General features: G+C 37.6%; 1 protein-coding gene across 14 annotated transcripts in view; it reads left to right on the top strand.

Moving 5' to 3' along the window:
- ANLN (anillin, actin binding protein) overlaps window positions 1–23,354 on the top strand; it is a 63,577-nt gene extending 40,223 nt beyond the window's left edge. For 7 of the 14 annotated variants that reach the window (XM_055347609.2, XM_055347612.2, XM_055347610.2 and 4 more), the window contains 5 exons: window positions 4,250–4,303; window positions 8,787–8,873; window positions 13,326–13,433; window positions 19,237–19,409; window positions 22,049–23,354. In XM_055347609.2, the coding sequence (XP_055203584.1) occupies window positions 4,250–4,303; window positions 8,787–8,873; window positions 13,326–13,433; window positions 19,237–19,409; window positions 22,049–22,172 (546 nt within the window). In that variant the 3' untranslated portion in view covers window positions 22,173–23,354. The remainder of the gene's footprint in view (window positions 1–4,249; window positions 4,304–8,786; window positions 8,874–13,325; window positions 13,434–19,236; window positions 19,410–22,048) is intronic. The other 7 variants (XM_031012810.3, XM_055347611.2, XM_063708460.1 and 4 more) reach the window with 1 other exon arrangement.
- The last annotated feature ends 1,547 nt before the right edge of the window (window positions 23,355–24,901 follow it).

The following is a 24,901-nucleotide window of genomic DNA, read 5'->3' on the forward strand; positions in this document are numbered from 1 at the left end:
ATTGCCTGGGTTTGATGTAGGAGAATATTTAAAATAGTTAAGTTTGAATGGTCTTGAAGTTGGTGGGAAAAATTTAAGGCTTTCTATACTCATGTAATAATCCTATTTAATTGTCACTGAAAGAGTATACATGTCTTTCCTGCCTTATCAGATACTGTCAGTACAAGGCAGTCTTGGTTTATTTTACTGGTGCCTTGACCAGTAATACAACAATCACAGGGGTTATCTGTGAGGTCCTTCCAGAGTGGAATTTCTGTTGAGGTTAATCCAGTTGGTTTGCTCTACGGATTTAGGACACCACTGTCAGTGGATTTCCATTTTATTTGAGGCTATTCAGATCTGATTTAAAGCCTGGCATCCTGGAATTTAAATTACAAATCTTAGTGAGTCAGACTTTCAAACCCTTTCTTTAAATAGGGAATCCAAAACAGTCATAGTTTTATTATACTATTATAGATAAAGGGAGAAGGATGCCCCAAAGTTCCTCTTCTGACTTAAAGGAACCTCATAGGTATTTATACCTTTTAGGAAATAGAAATGTCAATTTAAATATTATTAGAGCAAACAATTTTGAAGTAAAACAACCAATTAGGATTATACAGTTTTGGGATTGAAGAAAATGGTTAGGCATTCTGGTATGCCCTAAACTATCCAGTTTATACCTGTTGGCCTTGTGTAATTATTAATGGTGCCCCTTTCACCCTCAAAAATATCCCAGCATATAACACATTACACAGTCTCCCTGGTTGTAGGTTATATTTTACAGCTCTTAACATAATCTTTGAAGTGTGGATGTCTTAAAAGACTCCTTTGTTAAACACAAAACAGAATAGGATCATACATTTTTACACAAGTCTCCCTCCACACTCAACTAGGGGGAGGGGTAGTAAACTTGACGTTTTTGTGAATATTTTCAATTTACTTCTTTATCAGGACAAGCTTCTAACCAAAAATATTGTCTACTTTTCCTCAGCTACAGAGTAAGAGGGCACATTTTCTTCTCATTGTTCTGATTTTTGTTATCAGTAGCATGCTCTGTGCTAAACAATGGAATTCTGTTAAATAGCATTGAGAGGAAAGAGCCTAAGGAACTTAAAACTCACTGTAAGGAAAAGCAAAAAGGGAATTTTTACAAAATAGGATGATGAGGCATATGATGTTTTGGTTCTGCATTGTGGATCGGTTTCAAATTTGGGCAGTTGGAGGTTCATCTCATGAAATTAGTCTACTGAAATTTATACTTTTTGTCTTAGAATTCCCCCTTTAAGTTATCTTTGCTATGTTAGAGGGTCAAATCATTGGAAACTAATTATACTAAAAACTCAAATTTAGACTTAACTAAGATTAATCCAGTTGGGATGCCATTCTTTTTCCCTGGGCAATAGAAATGACAGACACTTCCATCTTCCTTTCTATCTTGACTCAGAAGTCAATATTACTTTAGATATCTGTCTATCTATCTATCTATCTATCTATCTATCTATCTATCTATCATATATATATGTGTGTATGTATATGTGTGTGTGTGTGTGTATATATATATGTTACCATTTTATTCTTGATTTCAGGGACAAATCATTGGTGGAACCAATCCAGGCCTTGTATAACCAAAAGACTAGCAGTTGGCGTTTATCTTTTCCCTTCAAGGCTTGGGTGTTAGCAGCTTTATAGATAAGGGCAGTTCTGATCATAAACCCACTTACCTTTACACAAAACAGGAGTTAGCCTATCCCTTCTGCCTTAAATTCTGGTTCTCACTTCCTTGCTAATAAATGTCCCTTGTGGCTTTCTTTTTTCTTTTATTCCCCCCCAGAATAGGGCACTTTTATCTGAATTAAAAATTTGTTCAGGTTGGGCACTGTAGCTCATACCTACAATCCCAACACTTTGGGAGGCCAAAGTGGGAGGATTGTTTAAAGCCAGAAGTTCAATACCAGCCTGAGCAACATAGATAATGAAAAAAGTTTTTTTTCATCAAAGAATGAAAAAGTATTAGCTGGGTGTGGTGGTACGCACCTGTAGCCCTAGCTATTCAGAAGGCTGAGATGGGGGAATTGCTTGAGCCCAGAAGTTCAGAAGTTCAAGGCTGCAGTGAGCTATGATCACGCCACTGCACTTCAGCCTGAGTGACAGAGTGAGACCTTGTTTTGGAAAACAATAACAAAAAACAAACTTGTTCAGGCAGATATCCTTTTTCTTCATTGATTTTCTTGATGTTGTCTGGGAACTCATCTCCTGTCTCATTTGGTAGAAGCTGCTTCTTCTGTTGTATCTTGACATTTTTAAAGCCTCTTTCTAAAATTATCAAACCATCCTTTGCTGGCATTAAATATTCAATGAAGATCCTTCACCTTCCTTTAATCCTATATTAGAGTCTATAGGTGTGTCTTTCTTATAGCAATCCTGCACTCACATAAAAACTGTATTTTCAATATAAGATCAAAATGTATTTCACAAAAAGTGCATCTTTATATTTGTTTACATTTCTCCTGACTGAATGGCGCCATGTACAGTCTGTGTAAGTTATAGAAAACGTTTGCCAACTCCTAGTCTACCATTTTGTTATTTGTTTTCTATTTGTTTCATCTGTTCTTTACTGCTTTGTTTTTCCTTTCCTGCCTTCTTCTGGATTAATTGGGTATTTTGGTAATCCTTTTTAATCTCCTCTTTTGGATTTTTTAGCTATACTTACCTGTTTTTGTTTTTTAAGGCATTGGTAGGAAATAATGTATGCATCCTTACCTTATTAAAGTCTATTTTGAAATACTGTTACACTGCTTCATGTAACTTACAATATGAACCTCACAACAGTATAGTTCAGTTTCCCATCCCAGTATATTTTACTTCTTTGTTATAAACCACACAATGCACTGTTGTTACTTTTTCTTTAATCAGTTTTTTTCTTTTTTAAGAGATGGGGTCTTGCTATGTTTTCCAGGCTGGCCGTGAAGTCCTGGGCTCAAGCCATCCACCTGCCTTGCCTCCCAAAGTGCTGGGGTTACAGGTGTGAACTACTGTGCCCAGCCTCTTGAATCAATTTTTAAAAGAAACTTTTATATTTTTATAAAGTGGTCCTTATATTTACCATTTCTGGTGTTCTTCCTTCTTGTAGATTGAGAATTCCATCTGAAATCATTGTCCTGTCAAGAAGAACTGTCTTTATTATTTCTTGTAATATAGTTCTGCTGGAAATAAAATCTCTAGGTTTTGTTTGTCCAGAAATGTTTTTATATTGCCTTAATTTCTGAAGGATATTGTCACTGGGACTGCTAAGTTGACAGGTTTTTATCTTTTCAGCTCTTTAAAGATGTTAATTTATTGTTTATGGCTTTAATTGTTTCTAATAAGAAGTCAGCCAGCCATCATTCTTTTCTGTTTTTTTATTTTGCATTTTTAACGGTTTGATTTTAATGTGCCTATGTGTAGTTTTCTTTGTATTTATCCTGTTTGGTTTCACTGAGCTTTATGATCTGTAATTAGTTGTTTTATAAGTCTTAGCAAATACTCAGCCATTGTCTCTTAAAGTTATTTCTTCTGCCCTGCTCTCTCCTTTCTGAAACTCCAGTTAATGTAGACTAGTGACTATTTTTCTACAGGTCTGTGACATTCTTTTTGGTTTTCATTTAATTCTTTTTTTCTTTGTGCTTCATTTTTGATGGTTTCTATTTATCAGTTCTTCATGTTCACCTGTTTTTTTCTTGATGTGATCTAGGCTTTGAAGCCTAGCCAATGCATTTTTAAATTCAGACTTTTTTTTTTAGTTCTGAAATTTTCATTTGGATCTTTTTTTACGGTTTCAATTTCTCTGCTGAAGTTCTCCATTTTCTCACTAATTTTTCTCCATCTTTTCATCTAAATATTTTAATGTTGTATAAATGTTTTTGTTTTCTAATTCTAACGTTTAGATCATCTGTGGATCTGCTATTGACAGGATTTTTTTTCCCTTGATAAGCTCCATGTTTTCCTACTTTTTCACATGTCTTGTAATTTTTTAACTGTAGGCCAGATATTATATTATAAAAGAACAGTAGAGACTGAAATAGGTAATACCTTGTTCTTTTGTCTTTCAGACAGTATAGATTAGGGACTGGTCTCTTATGTAATCAGAAACTGAGCTGAAATTAGGCTATGGATAGATTTGGTTCAAGTTTTGTTTTAAATGCTTTGAGAATGGTTTCAGGCCCCACCTTTGAGCAGAACTTTGAGATCTAAGTACTGCACGTCTACAAGATTTCTCTCTGCTTTTTAGACATGTCTTCAACCATCACGTCTCAGCAAAATTCCTGTTGGGGAGAATTGGCAGGTAGGGAGAGCTAGCTCTGCCTCTGCTTCTTGAGATGCCTGTCTACCTCAGCCTGTGCTCAACCATTGAAGGCTCAACTGGTTTCACCTTTTCCCTGCAAAATTTGTTGCTTATGGCAAGGTTCCTCCTCTGCTAAGTTGCTAAGAATATTTTCTTACATGTTTAGGTTCCTTTTCTTTAAAAATACTTCTTTTTGGCCAGGCACAGTGGCTCATGCCTGTAATCCCAGCACTTTGGGAGGCCGAGGCGGCTGGGTCACTTGAGGTCAAGAGCTCAAGACCTGCCTGGTGAACATGATGAAACCCCATCTCTATTAAAAATACAAAAATTAGCCAGGTGTAGTGGTGCATGCCTGTAACCCCAGGATTACAGGAGAGGCTGAGGCGCGAGAATTGCTTGAACCTGGGAGGCGGAGGTTGCAGTGAGCCAAGATTATGCCACTGCAGGCTGGGTAACAGAATGAGACTCTGTCTCAAAAACAAAACAAAAAAAAAACACTTGTTTTTGTTGTGTAAATGGACATGCATGAAAAAATCACCTATAGCAACAGAAAGCGTATCATTGGTTTCCTGGAGATGGGAATACAGGGAGGCAGGATTATGGGAGGGAGCTTTAGAGGGTGATGGAAATGTTCATTATTATGATTGTGGTCAAGGTTTCATGGGTTATAATATACATATATCAAAATTCATCAAACCCTACACTTTAAATATGTTCAATTTATTGTACTCAATATAGTTGTAAAAAGATGATGTTCAGTTAATTATAGACACCTTAAGTGTAGCATTCAGTGAGTTTTAACAAATGAATACACCTATATAACCAAAACCTAGTCAAGATAAGGGACATTTCCATCACTCCCATCTAGTCAATCCCAACCACTACAGGCAACCATTCTTCTCATCTCTGTTTTCACCCTAGATTCGTTTTGCTTGTTCTTGAGCTTCATTTATTGTTTTTATTTTTTATTTTTATCTTTTAAAAAAGAAAATAGAGATGGGGGGTGTCTCACTATGTTGCCCAGGCTGGTCTTGAACTCCTGGGCTCAAGCGATCCTCTTGCCTCAGCCTCCCAAAGTTCAGGGATTACACATGTGAGCCACCATACCTGGGCTTGAACTTCATTTAAGTGGAATCAAAGAATGTGTACTCTTTTGAATCTAATTTCTTTTGCTCAGCGTGATGTTTTTAAGATTTATCCATGCTGCTGTTTATGTTAGTAGTTCATTGTTTTTAAAAAATAATGTATTGAAATGAAATTCATGTAACCAAAGTAACAATTTTAAGGTAAACAATTCAGTGGCATTTAGTACATTCACAATGTTGTTCAAAATACCTCTGTCTAATTCGAAATATTTTTATGTCTCTAAAAGTAAAAAGTCTTACTCATTAAGCAGTCTTTGCCCATCTTTCCTCCCCCGAGCCCCTGACAACCATAAATCTGCATTTGGTTTCTATGGACGTATCTATTCTGTATATTTCATATAAATGGAATCATCATACAATATGTAACTTTTTATGTCTGGCTTATTTCCTGTAGTGTAATGTTTCGGAAGTACATCCATGATGTAGCATGTATTAGAACTTCATTTCTTTTTATGGCTGAATAATATTCTATTATATGTATATACAGCATTTCATTTATCTGTTCATTCATTGATAGATATTTGGGCTGTTTCCGCATTTTGCCTATTGTGAATAGAGCTGCTTTGAACATGTGTGTGCATGATTTGAGTACCTGTTTTCAGTTCTTTTGTACGTATACATAGGATATACATAGGAGCAGAATTGTGGGATCGTATGATAATTATTTTTAGGAACCGCTAAACTCTTTTTCAAAGCGTCTAGACCATTTGATATTTCTACCATTAATGTGGGTTCCCATTTTCCTACATCTTTTCCATTGTTTATTTTCTGTTCGTTTTATTTTTAAATTATAACCATCCTAGTGGGTGTGAAGTGGTTCCTCATTGTAGGTTTGATTTGAACTTCCCTAATGACTGTTGATGTTAAATGTCTTTTCATGTGCTCATTGGAAGATAAAATGTGTATCTTTGAAGAAATGTCTATTCAAGTCCTTTGCCAAATTTTCAGTTTGGTTTGTCTGAGTTGTTTTAGTTGGGTTGTCTTTTTGTTACTGAGTTGTAAGAGTTTTCTTTGTATATTCTGGATATTATCAGATATATAATTGGCAAATATTTCAAACCATTCCATAGACTGTCTTTTCACTTTCTTGATAAAGTGCTTTGATGTGCAAAGGTCTATAATTTTTTTTATTGTGGTAAATAATACATGGTATTTATCTTTTGAAGAAATTTTTAAGTATACAGTGAATTATTGTGAACTATAAGCATTATGTTATATAGCAGATCTATAGAATTTTCTTCATTTTGCATGACTGAAATTCTATACTCGTGGAACTGCAGCTCCTCATATTCTCCCCCCCCATCCCTGGCAGCCACTACTGTAGTTTCTGCTTCTATGACGTTGGCTACTTTGAAGATTTCATATGTTGCTTTTCAGCCTTTTGGGTAAGGTCAAATGTAGATACTTCATGATAAGTGGAGTCGTGTAGTGTTTGTCTTTCTCTGACTAGCTTATTTCATTTAGCATAATGTCCTCAAAGTTTGTTCATGTTGTAGCATATGACAGGATATCCTTTTTCTATGCTAAAGAATTTTTCATTGTATGTATGTACCACATTTTTTTGGCCTCTTCATTTATTGATGGGCACTTAGATTATTTCCATCTCTTAGCTATTGTGAATAATGCTGCAATGAATGTGAGAGTGCAGATAGCACTTCAAGAACCCATTTCAATCCTTTTGATAAATACCTGCAAGTGGGATTGCTGGGTTATATGGTAGTTTTATTTTTTCATTTTTTTGTGTGGAACCTCTGTAATGAAAGGTTCTTAATTCTGTTGAAGTCTAATTTATCTATTTTTTCCTCATGTTGCTTGTGCCTTTGGTATCATATCTGAAAATCCATTGCTAAATCCATGATCACAAAGCTTTACCTCTATGTTTTCTTTCTAAGAGTTTTATTTTATTTTATTTTTAAAATTTTTTTTCAAGAGTTTCACTCTTGTTGCCCAGGCTGGAGTGCAGTGGCACAATCTTAGCTCACTGCAACCTCTGCCTCTGGGTTCAAGTGATTCTCCTGCCTCAGCCTCCCGAGTAGCTGGGATTACAGGCATGTGCCACCATGCTGGCTAATTTTTGTATTTTTAGTACAGATGGGATTTCACCATGTTGAAGGTGAAATCCCTTCAAGGCCAGGCTGATCTTGAACTCCTAACCTCAGGTGATTCACCCGCCTCAGCCTCCCAAAGTGCTGGGATTACAGGCGTGAGCCACCGCGCCCAACCTTTATAAGAGTTTTATAATTTTAGCTCTCATACTTAGGATATTATCCATTTGGGTTTAATTTTTATAAATGGTATGAGGTGAAGGTCCACCATCACTCTTGGTGGGTGTAGATATCTAATTTTCTCCGCACCATTTTTTGAAAAGGCTGCTCTTCCGCTTTAAATGGTCTTGGCATCCTTGTCAAAAATCAGTTGGCCATAAGATGTATGGGTTTATGTCTGGTCTCTCAATTCCATTTCTTTTGTCCATATGTCTGTTCTTATGCCAGCACCACACTGGTTTTTTTGATTTTGTTTCTTTGAGACAAAGTTTTGGTCTTTTGCCCAGGCCAGAGTGCAGTGGCATGATCATAGCTCACTGCAACCTTAAACTTTTGGACTCAAGTGATCCTCCTGCCTCAGCCTTCCAAGTAGCTGGTACTACAGACATCTGCCACCACACCTGGCTAATTTTTTCATGTTTAATAGAGACGAGGTCTCGCTATGTTACCCAGGCTGGTCTTGAGCTCCTGGGTTCGAGTGATCCCCACTCCTTGGCCTTCCAAAGTGCTGGGATTACAGGCGTGAACTACTATGTCCAGCCAGCCCACACTGCTTTGATTACCAAAGTTTTGCGTTACGTTTTGAAATTGGGAAATATGATTCCTTCAACTTTGTTCTTAATTTTCAAGATTGATTTAGTTGTTTGGGGTCTCTTGCAATTACATATGAATTCAAGGACTGGCTTTTCCATATCTGCAGTTTATTGTTCTTTATTGCTGGATGGTATTGTGTGGTGTGAATTTACAGGTTGGTTTATCAGTCTCTTATTGAGTATATTCACCTGTTGATGGAGAATAGATAAACCCAAATATTGTCTTCTGTTTTCTTTCTCACATTAACTTGAGACTTAGGGCTTTTCGTTTTGTCAAGCTTTACCTTAAATGAATTTATTCTTCAAAAGTATTTGTTGGTAAGGAACCAATGGCTTTTTGGCCATGTCTTTTATATTCCAACTTTAGAAAATGCTCTGTTTTCAAGTTGTAATAGTCTCTGTTCATGATTTATACATGATTTATCAAGAAAAATCACACTTTGAACCTGTTTTGCAAATAATTTACCTGTTTTCTTTGCAGGTCCCCTTTTTATCTTCTTTGGAAGGTCATATTTATTTAAAAATAAAATGTCAAGTGAATTCCAGTGTTGAAGAAAGAGGTTTTCTAGTAAGTAACATCACTTAGTGTTTAACTTCCTTTTTTCCATTTTGTGAAATACAGACTTGTTTCCCATAGGAATGAAATCCTTTGTGATTAAGTAATAAGTTGGTTCAGTAAAGATTTGTTTTATGTCCTTTATATGCCAGTCACTGTGCTGCCATTGGAATGTAAAAGACCACAAAAAATAATCCTCTGCTCATGAGCTTTTAGTTTAGAAGGGAGAAATACAAATGAACAGACAAGCACAATATAATACTCTAATAGGAGAAAACAGGGTGCATCGGTGTCAGTTGGTGGGACACCAGGTCTTGACTGTGTGTGGGGTGGGATAAAGGGAACTGCTGAGAGAAGTAATTTCTAAACTGAGTAAGTTAATCCGGGAGAAAGATGAGAAGTGCTTCAGATAGGGGGAGAATGTACAGTGGCTTGAAGGGCCCTTCTTTGTCACTCCTACCCAAAGAAAAGAAGGATGACACATGCAGACAGTGGAAGGTATTTCAGGATAGCTAGAGCTTAGAGTTTGAGTGCATGCATGTGATTGGTGGGTGGGGAATGAGGAGGAAAGTGTGGTTAGGGGAAATGGGGCGAGAGTTCAAGGGCCTTTTAAAGAATTTGGACTTTATCCTAGAGTCAGTGAGTTACTCTTATAGGATTTTAAGCAGAGGAAATTATCCAACTTGGGATTGAGAAAATCATTCTGACCAATGTGGAAAGCAGATTGGAGAATGACAACCCCGAAGAAGACTAGTCAGTTCCCACCAATGTGGGAAATTTTAATGAGTTAAGTTTTACATGATTTGAATTTTAGATGCCTGGAAACGTGTGAAAGTTCTGGGTTTGGAGCTCAAGACAGACATTTAGTAGAGGTAAAGATGTGGATATCTGCAGCATGGGGAAGCCCAGGGCAAGTGAGGGAAGCAGAGCCAACTCACTGGAGGAGTGCCAGCATTGAAAGGACGGATGGAAGGAGGGAAGCCTCAGAGGAGACTGCAGGGAGAGAAACGGAGAATCTAGCATCATGGTTGTCAATAGAAGAGAACATTGAAAGGGGGGAGTGGTTAAGTTAGATCAGATTCTGTTAGGACTGTTGGACTTATTACTGGGTGATCATTCTGGCGCAGGTGAGGGCAGATGCTAGACTGCAAATGGGTCCAGAGTGAGTGGGAGATGAGGAATGAGCACAGGAGCTTGGAAACTCTTGGAAGCACTTTGGCAGTGAAGGAGTAAGGAGAGAAGAGTGTTGTGCTTGCAGAGGTATGTAGGGTGAAAGGAGGATTTTGTCAACATTTTGTTAAGATGGGAGAGACGTAAGCGGCTTTAAATGTAGATGGGTAGCTTCTAATAGGGCCAAAGAGATTGAAGATAGAGGCCATGGAGGACCTGATCTAGGGCTTATGGGGTAATTCATAGAGCAAGGTCATGAGAATGGGAAGAATTAAGCCCAAGCCACAATTCACAGGATTTATTTGATACAGAATTTACAGTTTTCTCATTATCAGAGGAGGAAAGTATGTGTGTAGAATGCATAGAAGATTGTGAGTATGGTACAAGAAGTAGAGAAAATCCACTTGCTTTGGTGTTCTCTGTGAAGCAAGAACTTGAATGATGCAAGGGATGTTACAAGTCAGTTTGTAACTGCTGTCAAAGTTTCAGAAAGAAGAGCTAGATAGTAAGGAAAGCCTGGTGGTCTAAGTAACTGTAGCCGACTTCCCAAGGATTGGGAATTGCTACTTATTAACAGTATTTTTTCCTTCCTAATTAGGTTTTATCACATATAAATCCAGCAGGTGGCACTAGATAGTCTTGGAAGAGTGTAAATTTCTGACTTGAAGGCAGTGTTTGCCTAATGACCTTTTCATGTAAACATTTTTATATTTTATTGTCGATGCCTTTAGCAATGGATAGGCTCTGTTAAGATAGCTGGTCCATTTGCATATATCGTCTCACCTAATTAGTTTTTTAGATGGGCTCTTAACGAGCTTGTTAGATCTCTTCAAGTTTACTCTGTCTTGAATCCTGTAGCCCATTCTTCTCACATCCACACTTACAAAAATGTAGTAAGAAAGAGCTCTGGATTCCCCGACATAACTTCTGTCCTCTGCCTAAACATTGCATTTTAATTGCCTCTACCCCCTATAAAAAATTAGAGGTAGTAATGGAAATGTAAGCTCCTCAGCTCAGCTTCCTTTCCTGATGTGCCAGGGCTGCCCTGGAGGAGGGTGACTCCAACCAAAAACACAGGTAAGTGGTTCTGACAGGGTGCCGGGCTAGCTCTGCCTCCACTGAGGAGCAGCAAGAGGCAGGCGCTCCGGATTGGCAGCCAGAAGTTTCCATTTTTGTGGTCTGTGTGATGTCACAATTTCCTTGGCCCTCTGTTTCCTCAGCTATAGAAATGAAAAGGCTGTCCTTTTCTTATTCCTCTCTGATTATAGTAGGATGTCATAATAGCTGGTGTTAATCTTGTTTATCAAAAGTTACCTTGTCTGTTTATTACCTTTATGATGTAAAAGGTGAACGTTAACACAGGAGGGAGCTGGTGAGTGATTTGTGTTAACTTTCGTGCTTGAGATTGAAATAACAATATGCCTTTCTTTCTTCCTTGGGGAGCTGTAAGCAGTGTTGCCTAGAAAAAGGCTGCTTTGGGAGGAAAATGGAAGGATTGGGGAGGAGGAAAAAGGTGAGGCAGGAGAGCATATGGTTGGAGCAAGCCAATTAATCTGAGGTGTCAGTCTAGCTTGGTAACATTTGCTCCCACACATCATGGCCAGAAATTAGACTCTTGATTCAAGCCACCTTTCGGGAAATTTACATAAAACAGTGAATTGAGAAGAGTGTATATCCTATTGTCATAGGGTTGGAGTAAGGACTAGTTGAGATAATTTAAAAATACCTAGAGGAGTAGTTGAGATAATTTAAAGATATGCTTAGAATGGTTCCTCACAGCAACAACCAAGTAATACTAGTTTATTCTTAGCTTCTCAACAATCAGAGAAGTAAAGTTGGAATATGAAGGTAATCTAAAATCAAACGCAAAGATGTCTTTGGATCATCTGTATCAGAGGGCAGCACAGCAGCCCTCACTCACTGTTTTTGTAGTCTTTGATTGGAACATAGGCTGATCTGCTTACTTAGCATCTGTGGCTGCTTCTGTGCCACAGCAGCTGAGCTGAGTAGCTGTGGCAGGGACCGTATGGCCCAAAGTCTAAAATATTTACTCTCTGGCCCTTATAGAAAAGGTTTCCCTGATCTACAGCATTGTTATGTTTTTACCTTGCTTTGTTCTTTAACACAGAAGTTCCCAGATGAATGTTGTTTTTTTTTTATTTTTATTTATTTATATTTTTATATATTTTTTTGAGACGGAGTCTCACTCTGTCACCCAGGCTGGAATGCAGTGACGCGATCTTGGCTCACTGTAAGCTCCATCTCCCGGGTTCACGCCATTCTCCTGCCTCAGTCTCCTGAGTAGCTGAGACTACAGATGCTCACCGCCACACCTGGCTAATTTTTGTATTTTTAGTAGAGATGGGATTTCACTGTGTTAGCCAGGATGGTCTTGATCTCCTGACCTCATGATCCGCCCGCCTCGGCCTCCCAAAGTGCTGGGATTACAGGTGTGAGCCACTGCGCCTGGCCTTTTTGTTTGTTGTTTTTTTAAAATTAAAAGTGAGGGCTTCTATATAGATTAGGGCTCTGTTATGACTATAACTAAAAAATAGTGGGGGAAAAACTCTTAGCTTATACTTACCCTGTTTAAGTGGAAGTGCTTCCGTGGAACAAAACCAGATGTTATTAGTTGCCTATTCTGGAGTCCTGTTTCTAGCCAACACTACTGCCTTGCCTACCTTTAGCATATAGCTAGCATTCCTAAGGACAAACGCCTGATGGCAGGGAGGCACCACTTCAAGCGTATCTCACGGCCCAGCAGCGGGCTTGGAGTTGTGATGTTTATCATGGTTATTGACCAAGGCCTATGATCATAAGTTAACTCTTTTCTAATCCTGTTAGAAAACTTGATCTCCTGAATAAAGATTAAATGCCAGTCTTGCATATTAAGATAGGTTTAACTTAATATGTTATCATTAGTTTTTTAAAATATATAAGGTATGGTAATTTTGTATTATTAATTCTCCAACACTTGAGGCATTTCTGTTGTTTAAGGAGCATTTGGTTAGGGACACTATACTTTTTAAAAGTCTAAAACTAGGTAGAGGTATTTAATTTAGGGTTGATATCTGAATGTTTTTAAATGCTTGTAGATGACGTTGAAGTAAATTTCTGATATGAATAATCAGTGATTTTTATTACTAAGATAAAAGACATGATAAAAAAACATACAAATAGGTTTTGAGATATGAAATATGTCAACATACTACAGTTAGTGTACAGAATCAGCATTTCATTGTTAGGACATTTTCCTCAACTTTCTAAAGCCAGCATTTCAATTGACTTTTCCAGACCATATTTGAAGATGTTAGTGGTTTTGGTGCCTGGCATCGAAGATGGTGTGTTCTTTCTGGAAACTGTATATCTTATTGGACTTATCCAGATGATGAGAAACGAAAGGTAATTTAAATAGTACTGTTTAGTGGTGAAAGCCCTGATTGACTTTCGTGTAGTGTTCATGCAAATGTTCCCTCTGGCCCCCATTCACTCACCCAAATTAATAACCCTTTTTGTGTACTCACTAAGCCATTAAAAATGTTCTTGTTGGCCAGGCGCAGTGGCTTACGCCTATAATCCCAGCACTTTGGGAGGCCAAGGCAGGCAGATCACCTGAGGTCAGGAGTTCGAGACCAGCCTGGCCAACATGGCGAAATCCTGTCTCTGCTAAAAATACAAAAATTAGCTGGGTGTGGTGGCAGGTGCCTGTAATCCCAGCTACTCAGGAGGCTGAGGCAGGGGAATCTCTTGGATCCAGGAGACCAAGGTTGCAGTGAGCTGAGATCACGCCACGGCACTCCAGCCTGAGCGACAGAGCAAGACTCCGTCTCAAAAAAAAAAAAAAAAAAAAGTTTTTGTTGTAGGGGTGTGTGTGTGTGTGTGTGTGTGTGTGTGTGTGTGTGATAATCCTTTAAAATTTTTATATCCTATCCATTCCCTATGATTTGACCACTCTTAAAATACCTTAACATGTATATTTTTCCTTCTTTTCTACTGGATGTTTAATTATATTTTTTGTTGACATTTGAAGTTGGAAATGTTTTAAATTTAATTTTTTATCTTGTTAGTTAGGGTAAAACAGTAATGGAAACCCACCCACAGGAACAGTGGTTTGTATTTTGTTTCTAAAATTTAATAATAGGATTTTGTGTAATATATCATGTTTTTAAAGAAGTTAATATCATTGCCCAAGTAACATTATTTATTATCCCCAAACTGGAAAATAGAAATAAGCAGAATTAAAAAGGAAAATCATCCATAATAGACATAGCTATTGTTCATATTTTGGTTAGATATGTTTTCAGACTTTTAAAATGTATAATATATAATAATTATTCATTTATGAATATTTTTAAAAGGAAAAGCATGCTTTTTATAATCTGATTTTTTACTTGATAAAATATTCTAACATCTTTCAGCATCAGTAAAGATAAGTCTAATGCTGTGTTGGATAGCTATGTGTGTTACACTGTAGTCATTACAATTATTAATATTTTAAAAATTTGTGAAATGTTTGAGACATCCAAAAGGGCATAAAATAATTTCATCAACCTCTGTGTTATTATTCCAGTTGAAGCTCCCCATGTAATTCTCTCTCCCGCAGAGATAACTTCTACCCTAAAATTGTTTATTGTTCCCGTGCACTTATTTAAATTTTTATTATACAGATTGAATATCCCTTATTCATAATCCTTGGGATTTAGAGGTGTTTCAGATTTGGGATTTTTTTTTTTTTTCAGATTTTGGAATATTTGCATTATACTTGCCAATTAATTATTTCCTAATCCAAAAATTCAAAATCTGAGATGCTCCAATGAGCATTTCCTTTGAGCATCATGTTGACTCTCAAAAAGTTTTGGATTTTGGAGCATTTCAGATTTCAAGATTTTCAGATTTTGGATGTTTAACCTGTACATGTATATAAACAATATATGTTGCTGCAATTGCATGTTTTTAAACATTATACAGATAATAACATATTGTATGTATTATTCTGCAACTTGCCTTTTTTGGGTCAGTATGGTTTGTGAAATTTGTCTGGGGTGGTATGTGTAGCTTTAGATTGTCCCCTCTTCTCTGTATAGTATACTTTTGTAAGAGCACATTACAATTTATCCATTCTCCTGTTTAGAGACCCTTAGACTATTTCTAAATTGTCGTATACAGACAATGCTGCTGTGATTCACTTTCTTCTCATTTTGTTTTGGTTTGTACCTTTTACAGCCCACATGCAGGAAGATTTAGTTTCTTATACACATGGATGAGAGTTCTTTTTTGAATGTTATCTAGTAGCAGAATTGCTGGGTTGTAGGGTTTGCACATCTACAACTTGATTTTGTCAAATGAGTCTCAAAAGTGGTTGTACGATTTTCCATTCCCACCAGGAGTATTTGAAAGTTCTCAGCTTTTCATATTCCCACCAACACATCATATGTCAGCCTTTTAAACTTCCATCAGTATGATAGATGTGAAATATACTCTCATTTAAAAAAATTTTGTATCTTCTTGATTATTAGACTAAGTATCTTTTCTAAGCATAAGAGTGTGTATGGCCATTTACATTTTCTCTCGTATGAACTGATTGTCTATATATTATTCATTTTAATATTTTTTGATGCATTGCAATTATATTTCCCTAGTCTTAGGCCTGGCGTATCTTTTAATTTATCTTTATAGTGTCTTTTCATGCACAGACTTTTCTAATGTTAAGGTAATCAGACCTGCTAGTCTATTGCTTTGTGCTTTTTAGGGTCTAATTTAAGAAACTATCCTTATCCTGGAGTCAAAGATTTCTTTTATACCTCTTTCTAAAGTTATAGAGTTTTATACTTCACATTTAATTTCCCTAGAATTGATTTTTTTTTTTCATCTGAATAACGAATTGGGCCAGCATCATTGAATGGTTTGTTCTTTCCCCACTGTGTTAGGCCATTCTTGCATTGCTATGAAGAAATACCCAAGACTGGGTAATTTTTAAATTGGCTCCTGATTCTGCAGGCTGTACTGGAAGCATGATGCTGGCATCTGCTTAGCTTCTGGGGAGGCCTCAGGGCGCTTTTACTCACAGCAAAAGGTGAAGTGGGAGCAGGTACATCACATGGTAAAAGCAGGAGCGAGCGAGCGAGCAAGTGAGCAAGGGGAGGTGCCAAACATTTTTAAACAATCAGTTCATGCGAGAACTCATTCACTATTGTGAGGACAGCACCAAGGGGATTTCTTGGGAAATCCGCCTGCATGATCCAGTCACCTCCCAGTAGGCCCCACCTCCAACACTGGGGATTACAATTCAACATGAGATCTGGGTGAAGACAAATATCCAAACTGTATCATTCACTGATCCACAATGCCATTTCTCATGTGTATCAAGATGTCATTATATGTGTAGGTTTATTTTTAGGCTCACGGTTCTGTTTCCTTTGGTCTGTTTCCCTATCCCAATCTCAATGACCGTAGCTTTAAAATACATCTTAATGTCTGCTAAGGCCGGTCTCCTAACTTATGGAGTAATGTATAGTAGTTCCCCCTTATCCTTAGTGGATGCGTTCCAAGACCGCCAGTGAATGCATGAAACCATAGATAAGTACCAGACCCACTTGCCATCAGTCATAACACGTTTCTGTTGATGTCTTACACCCACAAATTTAATGCCTTTTGTATTTTAATGAAGCACTTACCATTTACTGTGGTGGTAACTTTTGCAGTTGGAGATGTGACAACGAAACTAGCATGAATTTCTTTTTCTTTCCTCACAATTTCATGGATAGAAGATTTATTCTTACTGTAGATCTTGACAACCTCAGCATACGATTTTTTTTCTCTCCTTATTAAGTTGAAGACTTTCACCTTTTCACTTAAAGGAAGCACTTTATGGTTTGTCTTTGCATATCTACTCTTGCACTTTGGGGACCTTATTAAGTCAGATAGGGGCTACTTGAACACAAGCACTGCATACTACAGCAGTTGATCTTTTTTTTTTTTTTTCTGAGACAGAGTCTCGCTCTGTCACCCAGGCTGGAGTGCAGTCGCGGGATCTCGGCTCACTGCAAGCACCGCCTCCCGGGTTTACGCCATTCTCCTGCCTTAGCCTCCCGAGTAGCTGGGACTACAGGCACCCGCCACCATTCCCGGCTAATTTTTTGTATTTTTTTATTAGAGACGGGGTTTCACCGTGTTAGCCAGGATGATCTCGATCTCAGTTGATCCTATAACTCAGAACGCTACTAAGTGACTACTGAGCAGGTAGCAGGTAAGGCGTGGATACGCTGGACAAAGGGAGGATCCACATGCCAGGTGCAATGGCAGGAGATTACATCATGCTGCTTAGAATGGCATGCAGTTTAAAACTTACGAATGGTTTGTTTCTAGAATTTTTCTTTTAATATTTTTCAACTATGGTTGACTGTGGGTAATTGAAGGTATGGAAAGTGAAACCATGGATAAGTGGGGGGCTACTGTATGACTATTCTTGGTCCTTGCTTTTTCCATACACCCCTGCACACACACACACCCCCTGTCATCACCTCATGGAAATATATATACATATATGTTTCACTTTTTTCTTTTCTTTTTTTCTGAGACAGGGTCTCGCTCTGTTGCCCAGGCTGGAGTGCAGTGGCACGATCTCGGCTCACTGCAACCTTTGCCTCCTGTGCTCAAGCGATTCTCTGCCTCAGCCTCCCGAGTAGCTGGGACTACAGGCAAGCGCCACCACGCACGGCTAGTTTTTGTATTTTCAGTAGAGATGGCGTTTCACCATGTTGGCCAGGCTGGTCTCAAACTACTGAGCTCAAAGGTATCCGCCTGCCTCCACCTCCTGAAGTGTTGGGATTACAGGCATGAGTCACTGCACCCAGCCCTGTTTTGCATTTTACAGTTGAAAATGTTCAAATGTATACAAAGCAAAAATAGTATAATGAACTTCCAGCTTAATTAATTATTCGTTTTCAGGTTTCATTTATCTCCCCACAACACACATGCATTTTTGTTTTGTTTTGTTGCTTTGCTAGGGTGTTTTAAAGCAAATACCAGAATTTATATTCTGTCATTTCTAGGTTGCAGGTCTTAAGTGTTGGCAAATGCTCCAAGGGAAGTCAGGGTTTCAGACTAGCTTACTATTCTTCATTCTCCGTTGCTCATTGATTTTGGCCTTTGAAGGATTTTTCTACTTTCTTGTCAATTTAATTATCTAGCATTTGGCGGCTTATATAATGGGAGGATTTTCAGACTATTTAATGTATCATATTTGCTGGAAACAATACCATGATTTATTTAAATAGTCCCCTATTACTGTCATTTAATTTGTTTGGAATTTTTTGCTATTATGAAAAAACAGTGACTACACATATTAGAATCTGTGTGTGCATATTTATATATTTGCTTTGGATAAATTTAGGTGAAACTGTAGGATCAGAAAATGCTCATTGTTAGTGGTTTTTGATTACTGTTATCAGGTTGCCTACGAGTAATAGATCATATTATACTTTCACCAGTGATGCATAGGAATCTGTATTACTCACTCCCTAACCAATCAACAGAGGTTGTTACTGTTTTTTCCAGACTTAGCCAGTCTAAGGTTTTAAATTGGTATGTTCTATTTTTATTTTTAAAAATTCTAATAGAGTTGACACACTTATTGGCTGTTGGCTCATGTGTGCCTATATGTGTTTCTTTTCCCATTTTCAGGACCATTTGGTCTCGTGAATGTTTTCCTCCACTTTGACTCGTATCATAGGAATTCATGGCTGCCAACAATCCAGGGCAGTTGTCTGCCCTTATCTTTTATAGATATATAAAGAAATATTTACACATGAAATCCAATGTCTAGGTTTCCTTTTATAGAAAGGGGAGAAGTGGGTAAGTTGTAGATAAAAGGCAGTTGAGTGTGTTTCTCATTGTTATAGCTGGTTTTGGTACCTGGGGCTCATTATACTGTTGTTTGTATTTTTTATTTGAAGTTCACCATAATAAAGAGCTTTATAGGATAGTTGGCAAGAGCTACCAGTTGATATTTTTGGGTTTTATTTTTATGTCTAGCTAGGAACAATAATAAATGTTAAATATGTTTCTCTAAGCCCAGTGTAACTAAATTTTAACTTTTAAATAATAGCTTTTTAATATTTAATTTGTACCAACTTAAATGCTGCTTAATGCTTACTGACTTAAATAGTCTTATTTTCTACTAATTTCTCTTAATTTGTTTTTAAAGAATCCCATAGGAAGGATAAATCTGGCTAATTGTACCAGTCGTCAGATAGAACCAGCTAACAGAGAATTTTGTGCAAGACGCAACACTTTTGAATTAATTACTGTCCGACCACAAAGAGAAGATGACCGAGAGACTCTTGTCAGCCAATGCAGGGACACACTCTGTGTTACCAAGTATGTATTGGCCTATAAATATTTCTATCAACTAAGCAATTGATTGCCCACTATGTACTTACCACTATGAGAAATATCACAGATGGTCCTTGACGTTGAAAAGGGCACAGCCTTAGTGAGAAAACAAAACACACACAAAGTAGTAAGTGAACCATCTATAATAACTAAATTAATGTAGTTAAGGAAAGTATAATACTCAGGTTGTATCTTAGCTAATGTTTTCCAGTATGCTCACAGTGGAGGCATTTTCATGGCAGTTAGATAATAATCTTTGGGTTAAGTGTAAAGATTTCATGCGTAGTTGAGGAGTCAAGCATTGTTCAAAGAGACTTTACACATCCCTTCCTTCCATTCCCAGAATACCCTCATGTAATCAGATGACTCACAGAAACAATCTCATTCTATTCTGCAAATTTCTGGATGGAGATTAACAGAATAAAACTTTTGGGAGTGCCCCTTTTTTAATTAACCCTGAGCTCAGGTGTAAAATACGAAGGCTTATTGCTAGGATTCTAAGATAGGTTTCTTTGCTTGGATGCCTAAGAGAAGCTTGAAGACCAACTTCAGTGTACAGAGTTGTCATTAGGGACAAAAGTTAGAATTTGATAAGATGTTTAGTAATTAGGCTGTTGCTGGATATTGCAGATGGGGGGAGATTGGTAGGACTAGCTTTATGAGTTTCTAATGTGAAAATATTAGAAAGCTACAGCCAGGAGACACAATACTAAAATAGAACAAAGTTGCCCAGAGACTGCCAATTTGTTTTAAAATAGCTAGATAGAGGACTCATTTGATGGAAATTTTTATGTCTAGATTACTTCCAGATTTATTCATTTTAACTCAATTATTTCAGGGGTCTTCTATGCAGTGGTGGAATCAGACAGGGCAGGACAGGCAAAATGGATTTCTAATCATTTTGTTTGATAGCGACGTGTCCATGGTCACGATCAGTGGAGGAACCAACCAAAGTGCAGTATCCAAATAGTTCCTGACCACAGCGGCCCACTTCGGCCATTTTGAATATCACTTACATTTTTTTGTATAACCTTATTTTTTACTAGTTGCATAAACTCTTTTAGACTTCTCCGTAGACCTTCCCCTGTGATAAAAATAGCAGATTACATGTTGCTTTAATTACTCTGTACCTCATTTACTTGTAGTCTTTCTCACTATAAAATTATAACTTGGATGAGTACCCTTCGCCCAAGCATATGAGAGTAGTACATTCTCAATTCAGTCTTGGCTGAGTCTTCAGCTTTGCTTGGTGACCTAAAATGTATTTTACTTTTTTGATGGTGAGAATATAAACATTCTGCAGTTCTGCATTCTCCTTTGCCTCACTGATGTGTTTCCTTACGGGGCCTTGGGCCTTTTGGACTTAGGCCTTTTACTTGAATTTAATGTACCTCATTTTCATTTCTACTAACTAAGCTTGCTGTCAATGCTAAAGATTTCTCTTCTGATCTCTACTGCATACTTCAAAACAGAGACTACACATTGAAACCAGAATGTTTTATCACATGGGGAGGCAGTAGTTACAGTGGAGCTTTGAAGTCAATGGGCTTAAGTTTAAATCCTGACTCATCAAATGTAACCATGGCAGGTCACTTAACTTTGCTGGCCCTCTGAAATCTTTTGTGTCAAAAAGGAAAAATAACCTCCACAGTGACTACAGATTTTTTTTTATTTTTATTAGCCTCTTGAACCAGAATAGGTTCACAGAGACTTCAGACAATAGAGATGAATGAGTAAACACACTTAGCACAGTTTCCAGTACATGGAATGAGCTTAACAAGTGGTGGCTATTATAAGTGCAGTATTTTCTTCATTGACTACTAGAGGGTGGTAAACTTCACTTATTCATGTTTACACCATTTCTAGTACCAATGGGGAGAACTTACAAAGTTGTAGAATGAGTGCAATATAAAAACCTAATGGCTGGCTGTTCTCTAGAAGCATGTTCTGGCTATGAGTTAGGGAATCCCCCCTTCCTTACTCTGGCCTGCCCCATCGACTAGTTATTTAGTCAACTTGTAGCTAAATATGGATGAAAGGAAAATATTCCTAATATGGACAGAGAGGTTAGGATAGACAAAGTCTTAGGATCTTTCGATAGTTTATTATAAAATCATGTTCTACTAATATAGTAGGACAAATCTAATGGGACGCAGTGCGAAATAATATTACCTGTAGAGCCAGGTGAAGGTCCATGGGTCTGTGATTGCAGCTTTTGGAGAACCTGACTCTGAAGGTTATATTGGGAGTGCCCATATTCAGGGAGTGCCTATAATCAGGCCTTAGGTGCTCTTGCAGAGAAGTTGCCCACACTCAGTGGGTGTCCTATACCATCAGGTTACCCAGGCCGCACACTACCTGTATAAAACACCTGTTGGAAACACCATCCTTTACCAAGTGTAATTAGTGTAAGTTAGCATCAATTAACCAAACTGGGGATAATTTTCCTCTGTTTTATTTGGAGATGCACCTCACTAAGTGGCTGTGGATTAGCATCCATAAAAGGTGGTTAAAGGTAATTCATTTACTGGTTTATTTAGTCATTTTTTTCCCTAGCAAGAGTACATGGGGGTATGGAATGGAGGGAGAAGAATTCTGACCTCTTTGGTTGGTTGTTCCTGTAGGAACTGGCTGTCTGCAGATACTAAAGAAGAGCGGGATCTCTGGATGCAGAAACTCAATCAAGTTCTTGTTGATATTCGCCTCTGGCAACCTGATGCTTGCTACAAACCTATTGGAAAGCCTTAAACCGGGAAATTTCCATGCTATCTAGAGGTTTTTGATGTCATCTTAAGAAACACACTTAAGAGCATCAGATTTACTGATTGCATTTTATGCTTTAAGTACGAAAGGGTTTGTGCCAATATTCACTACGTATTATGCAGTATTTATATGTTTTGTATGTAAAACTTTAACTGATTTCTGTCATTCATCAATGAGTAGAAGTAAATACATTATAGTTGATTTTGCTAAATCTTAATTTAAAAGCCTCATTTTCCTAGAAATCTAATTATTCAGTTATTCATAACAATATTTTTTTAAAAGTAAGAAATTCTGAGTTGTCTTCTTGGAGCTGTAGGTCTTGAAGCAGCAACATCTTTCAGGGGTTGGAGACAGAAACCCATTCTCCAATCTCAGTAGTTTTTTCGAAAGGCTGTGATCATTTATTGATCGTGATATGACTTGTTACTAGGGTACTAAAAAAAATGTCTAAGGCCTTTACAGAAACATTTTTAGTAATGAGGATGAGAACTTTTTCAAATAGCAAATATATATTGGCTTAAAGCATGAGGCTGCCTTCAGAAAAGAGATGTGGACATAGGAGGCAATGTGTGAGACTTGGGGGTTCAATATTTTATATAGAAGAGTTAATAAGCACATGGTTTACATTTACTCAGCTACTATATATGCAGTGTGGTGCACATTTTCACAGAATTCTGGCTTCATTAAGATCATTATTTTTGCTGCGTAGCTTACAGACTTAGCATATTAGTTTTTTCTACTCCTACAAGAAGTGTAAATTGAAAAATCTTTATATTAAAAAAGGAAACTGTTATGAAGCTGCTATGTACTAATAATACTTTGCTTGCCAAAGTGTTTGGGTTTTGTTGTTGTTTGTTTTTGGTTCATGAACAACAGTGTCTAGAAACCCATTTTGAAAGTGGAAAATTATTAAGTCACCTATCACCTTTAAACGCCTTTTTTAAAAATTACAAAATATTGTAAAGCAGGGTCTCAACTTTTAAATACACTTTGAACTTCTTCTCTGAATTATTAAAGTTCTTTATGACCTCATTTATAAACACTAAATTCTGTCACCTCCTGTCATTTTATTTTTTATTCATTCAAATGTATTTTTTCTTGTGCATATTATAAAAATATATTTTATGAGCTCTTACTCAAATAAATACCTGTAAATGTCTAAAGGAATCAGTTGTTTAGGAAGCACTGTTTCAATGTGTGGCATGGTTGCTCTGCATCCCTGGGCTGGGAGCTTCTTGAGGGTACTGTGCTGACAATGTCTCATCCATCTTTTTCTCTCTACCCAGTTTGGCTTATTGTGTGTTCTTAGGGCTGCTATTGAATGCATAAGTGAATGAAGGATCTATTTCTGAGGCATTTCAACTGAAAATGATAATTGGATGTGCATTTGAGGATAGGGAGTATAATTCCCAAGTCTTTAGCAGATACTGAATGGATGAGTGATATCATCAGCCAAACGGAATAGGTTTGATGGGACTGATAAGAAGGTCCCTTGTATTTATTTATAGACTTGCATTTATTTTTGAGTAGGCATTAAAGGGCACAAAAGCATGGTACAAAATTCAGAATGCATAAAGAAGGTAAAGTTAAAAAGCAAGTCTTTTCCTACTGTCATAACTACTTTTACCAATGTTTATGTCCTGCCTGAGGCCACTACACATATTGCATAGAAATATTTATATTCTTCTGTTCATGAAAATATTCTATACATACCATTTATTGTAAGTTGAACAAAAAGTATAACAGTATTCCTTAGAGATCATCTAAATATATAGATAGTATTTATAAAATTCAACTTTAGAAGAAATTTAGTTTAAGGTGATTGTGGGACCTCAAGCTAGAAATACTCCGTAAACAGTAGAAAATGTCACTCTGAAGATTTTCAGTGTCATCTGCCTAAGGGGGATTGTTGAAACTATTGGAGTGAATAAGATCATCCAGGGAATATGATGTGGGAAGAGAAGAAAGAAAAAAAAGAACACTGTTCTTTTTTTTTTTTTTTTGAAACAGGGTCTCACTCTCTCCTCCAGGATGGAGTGCAGTGGCACAGTCTCTGCTCGCTGCAACCTCTGCTTTCCGGGTTCAAGTGATTCTCATGCCTCGGCCTCCTGAGAAACTGGGATTACAGGCACGCACCACCATGCCCAGCTAATTTTTGTATTTTTAGTAGAGATGGGGTTTCACTGTGTTGGCCAGGCTGGTCTTGAACTCCAGACCCCAAATGATCCTCCTGCCTCGGCCTCCCAAAGTGCTGAGATTACAGATGTGAGCCACCACGACTGGCCTGAACACTGTTCTTAAGGGGAAAAGTAGAAAAGACAAGTCTAATGATTGTCTTCTATGAAAGAAAAACAAGAATGGTATCTGGTGAGACCAAAGAAGAAAAGATTTTGGCCGGGTACGGTGGCTCACACCTGTAATCCCAGCGCTTTGGGAGGCTGAGGTGGGTGGATGACCTGAAGTCAGGAGTTTGAGACCAGCCTGGCCAACATGGTGAAACCTTGTCTCTACCAAAAATATAAAAAATCAGCTGGGCATGGTGGTGCGTGCCTGTAATCCCAACTACTTGGGAGGCTAAGGCAGGAGAATCACTTGAACCCAGAAGGCAGAGGCTGCAGTGAGCCGAGACTGTGCCGCTGCACTCCAGCCTAGGCAGCAGAGCGAGACTGTCTCAAAAAAAAAAAAAAAAAAAAAAAAGATTCTGACCACAAAAT

This window comes from Gorilla gorilla, chromosome 6 (assembly GCF_029281585.2).
Source record: "Gorilla gorilla gorilla isolate KB3781 chromosome 6, NHGRI_mGorGor1-v2.1_pri, whole genome shotgun sequence".
NCBI lineage: Eukaryota > Metazoa > Chordata > Mammalia > Primates > Hominidae > Gorilla > Gorilla gorilla.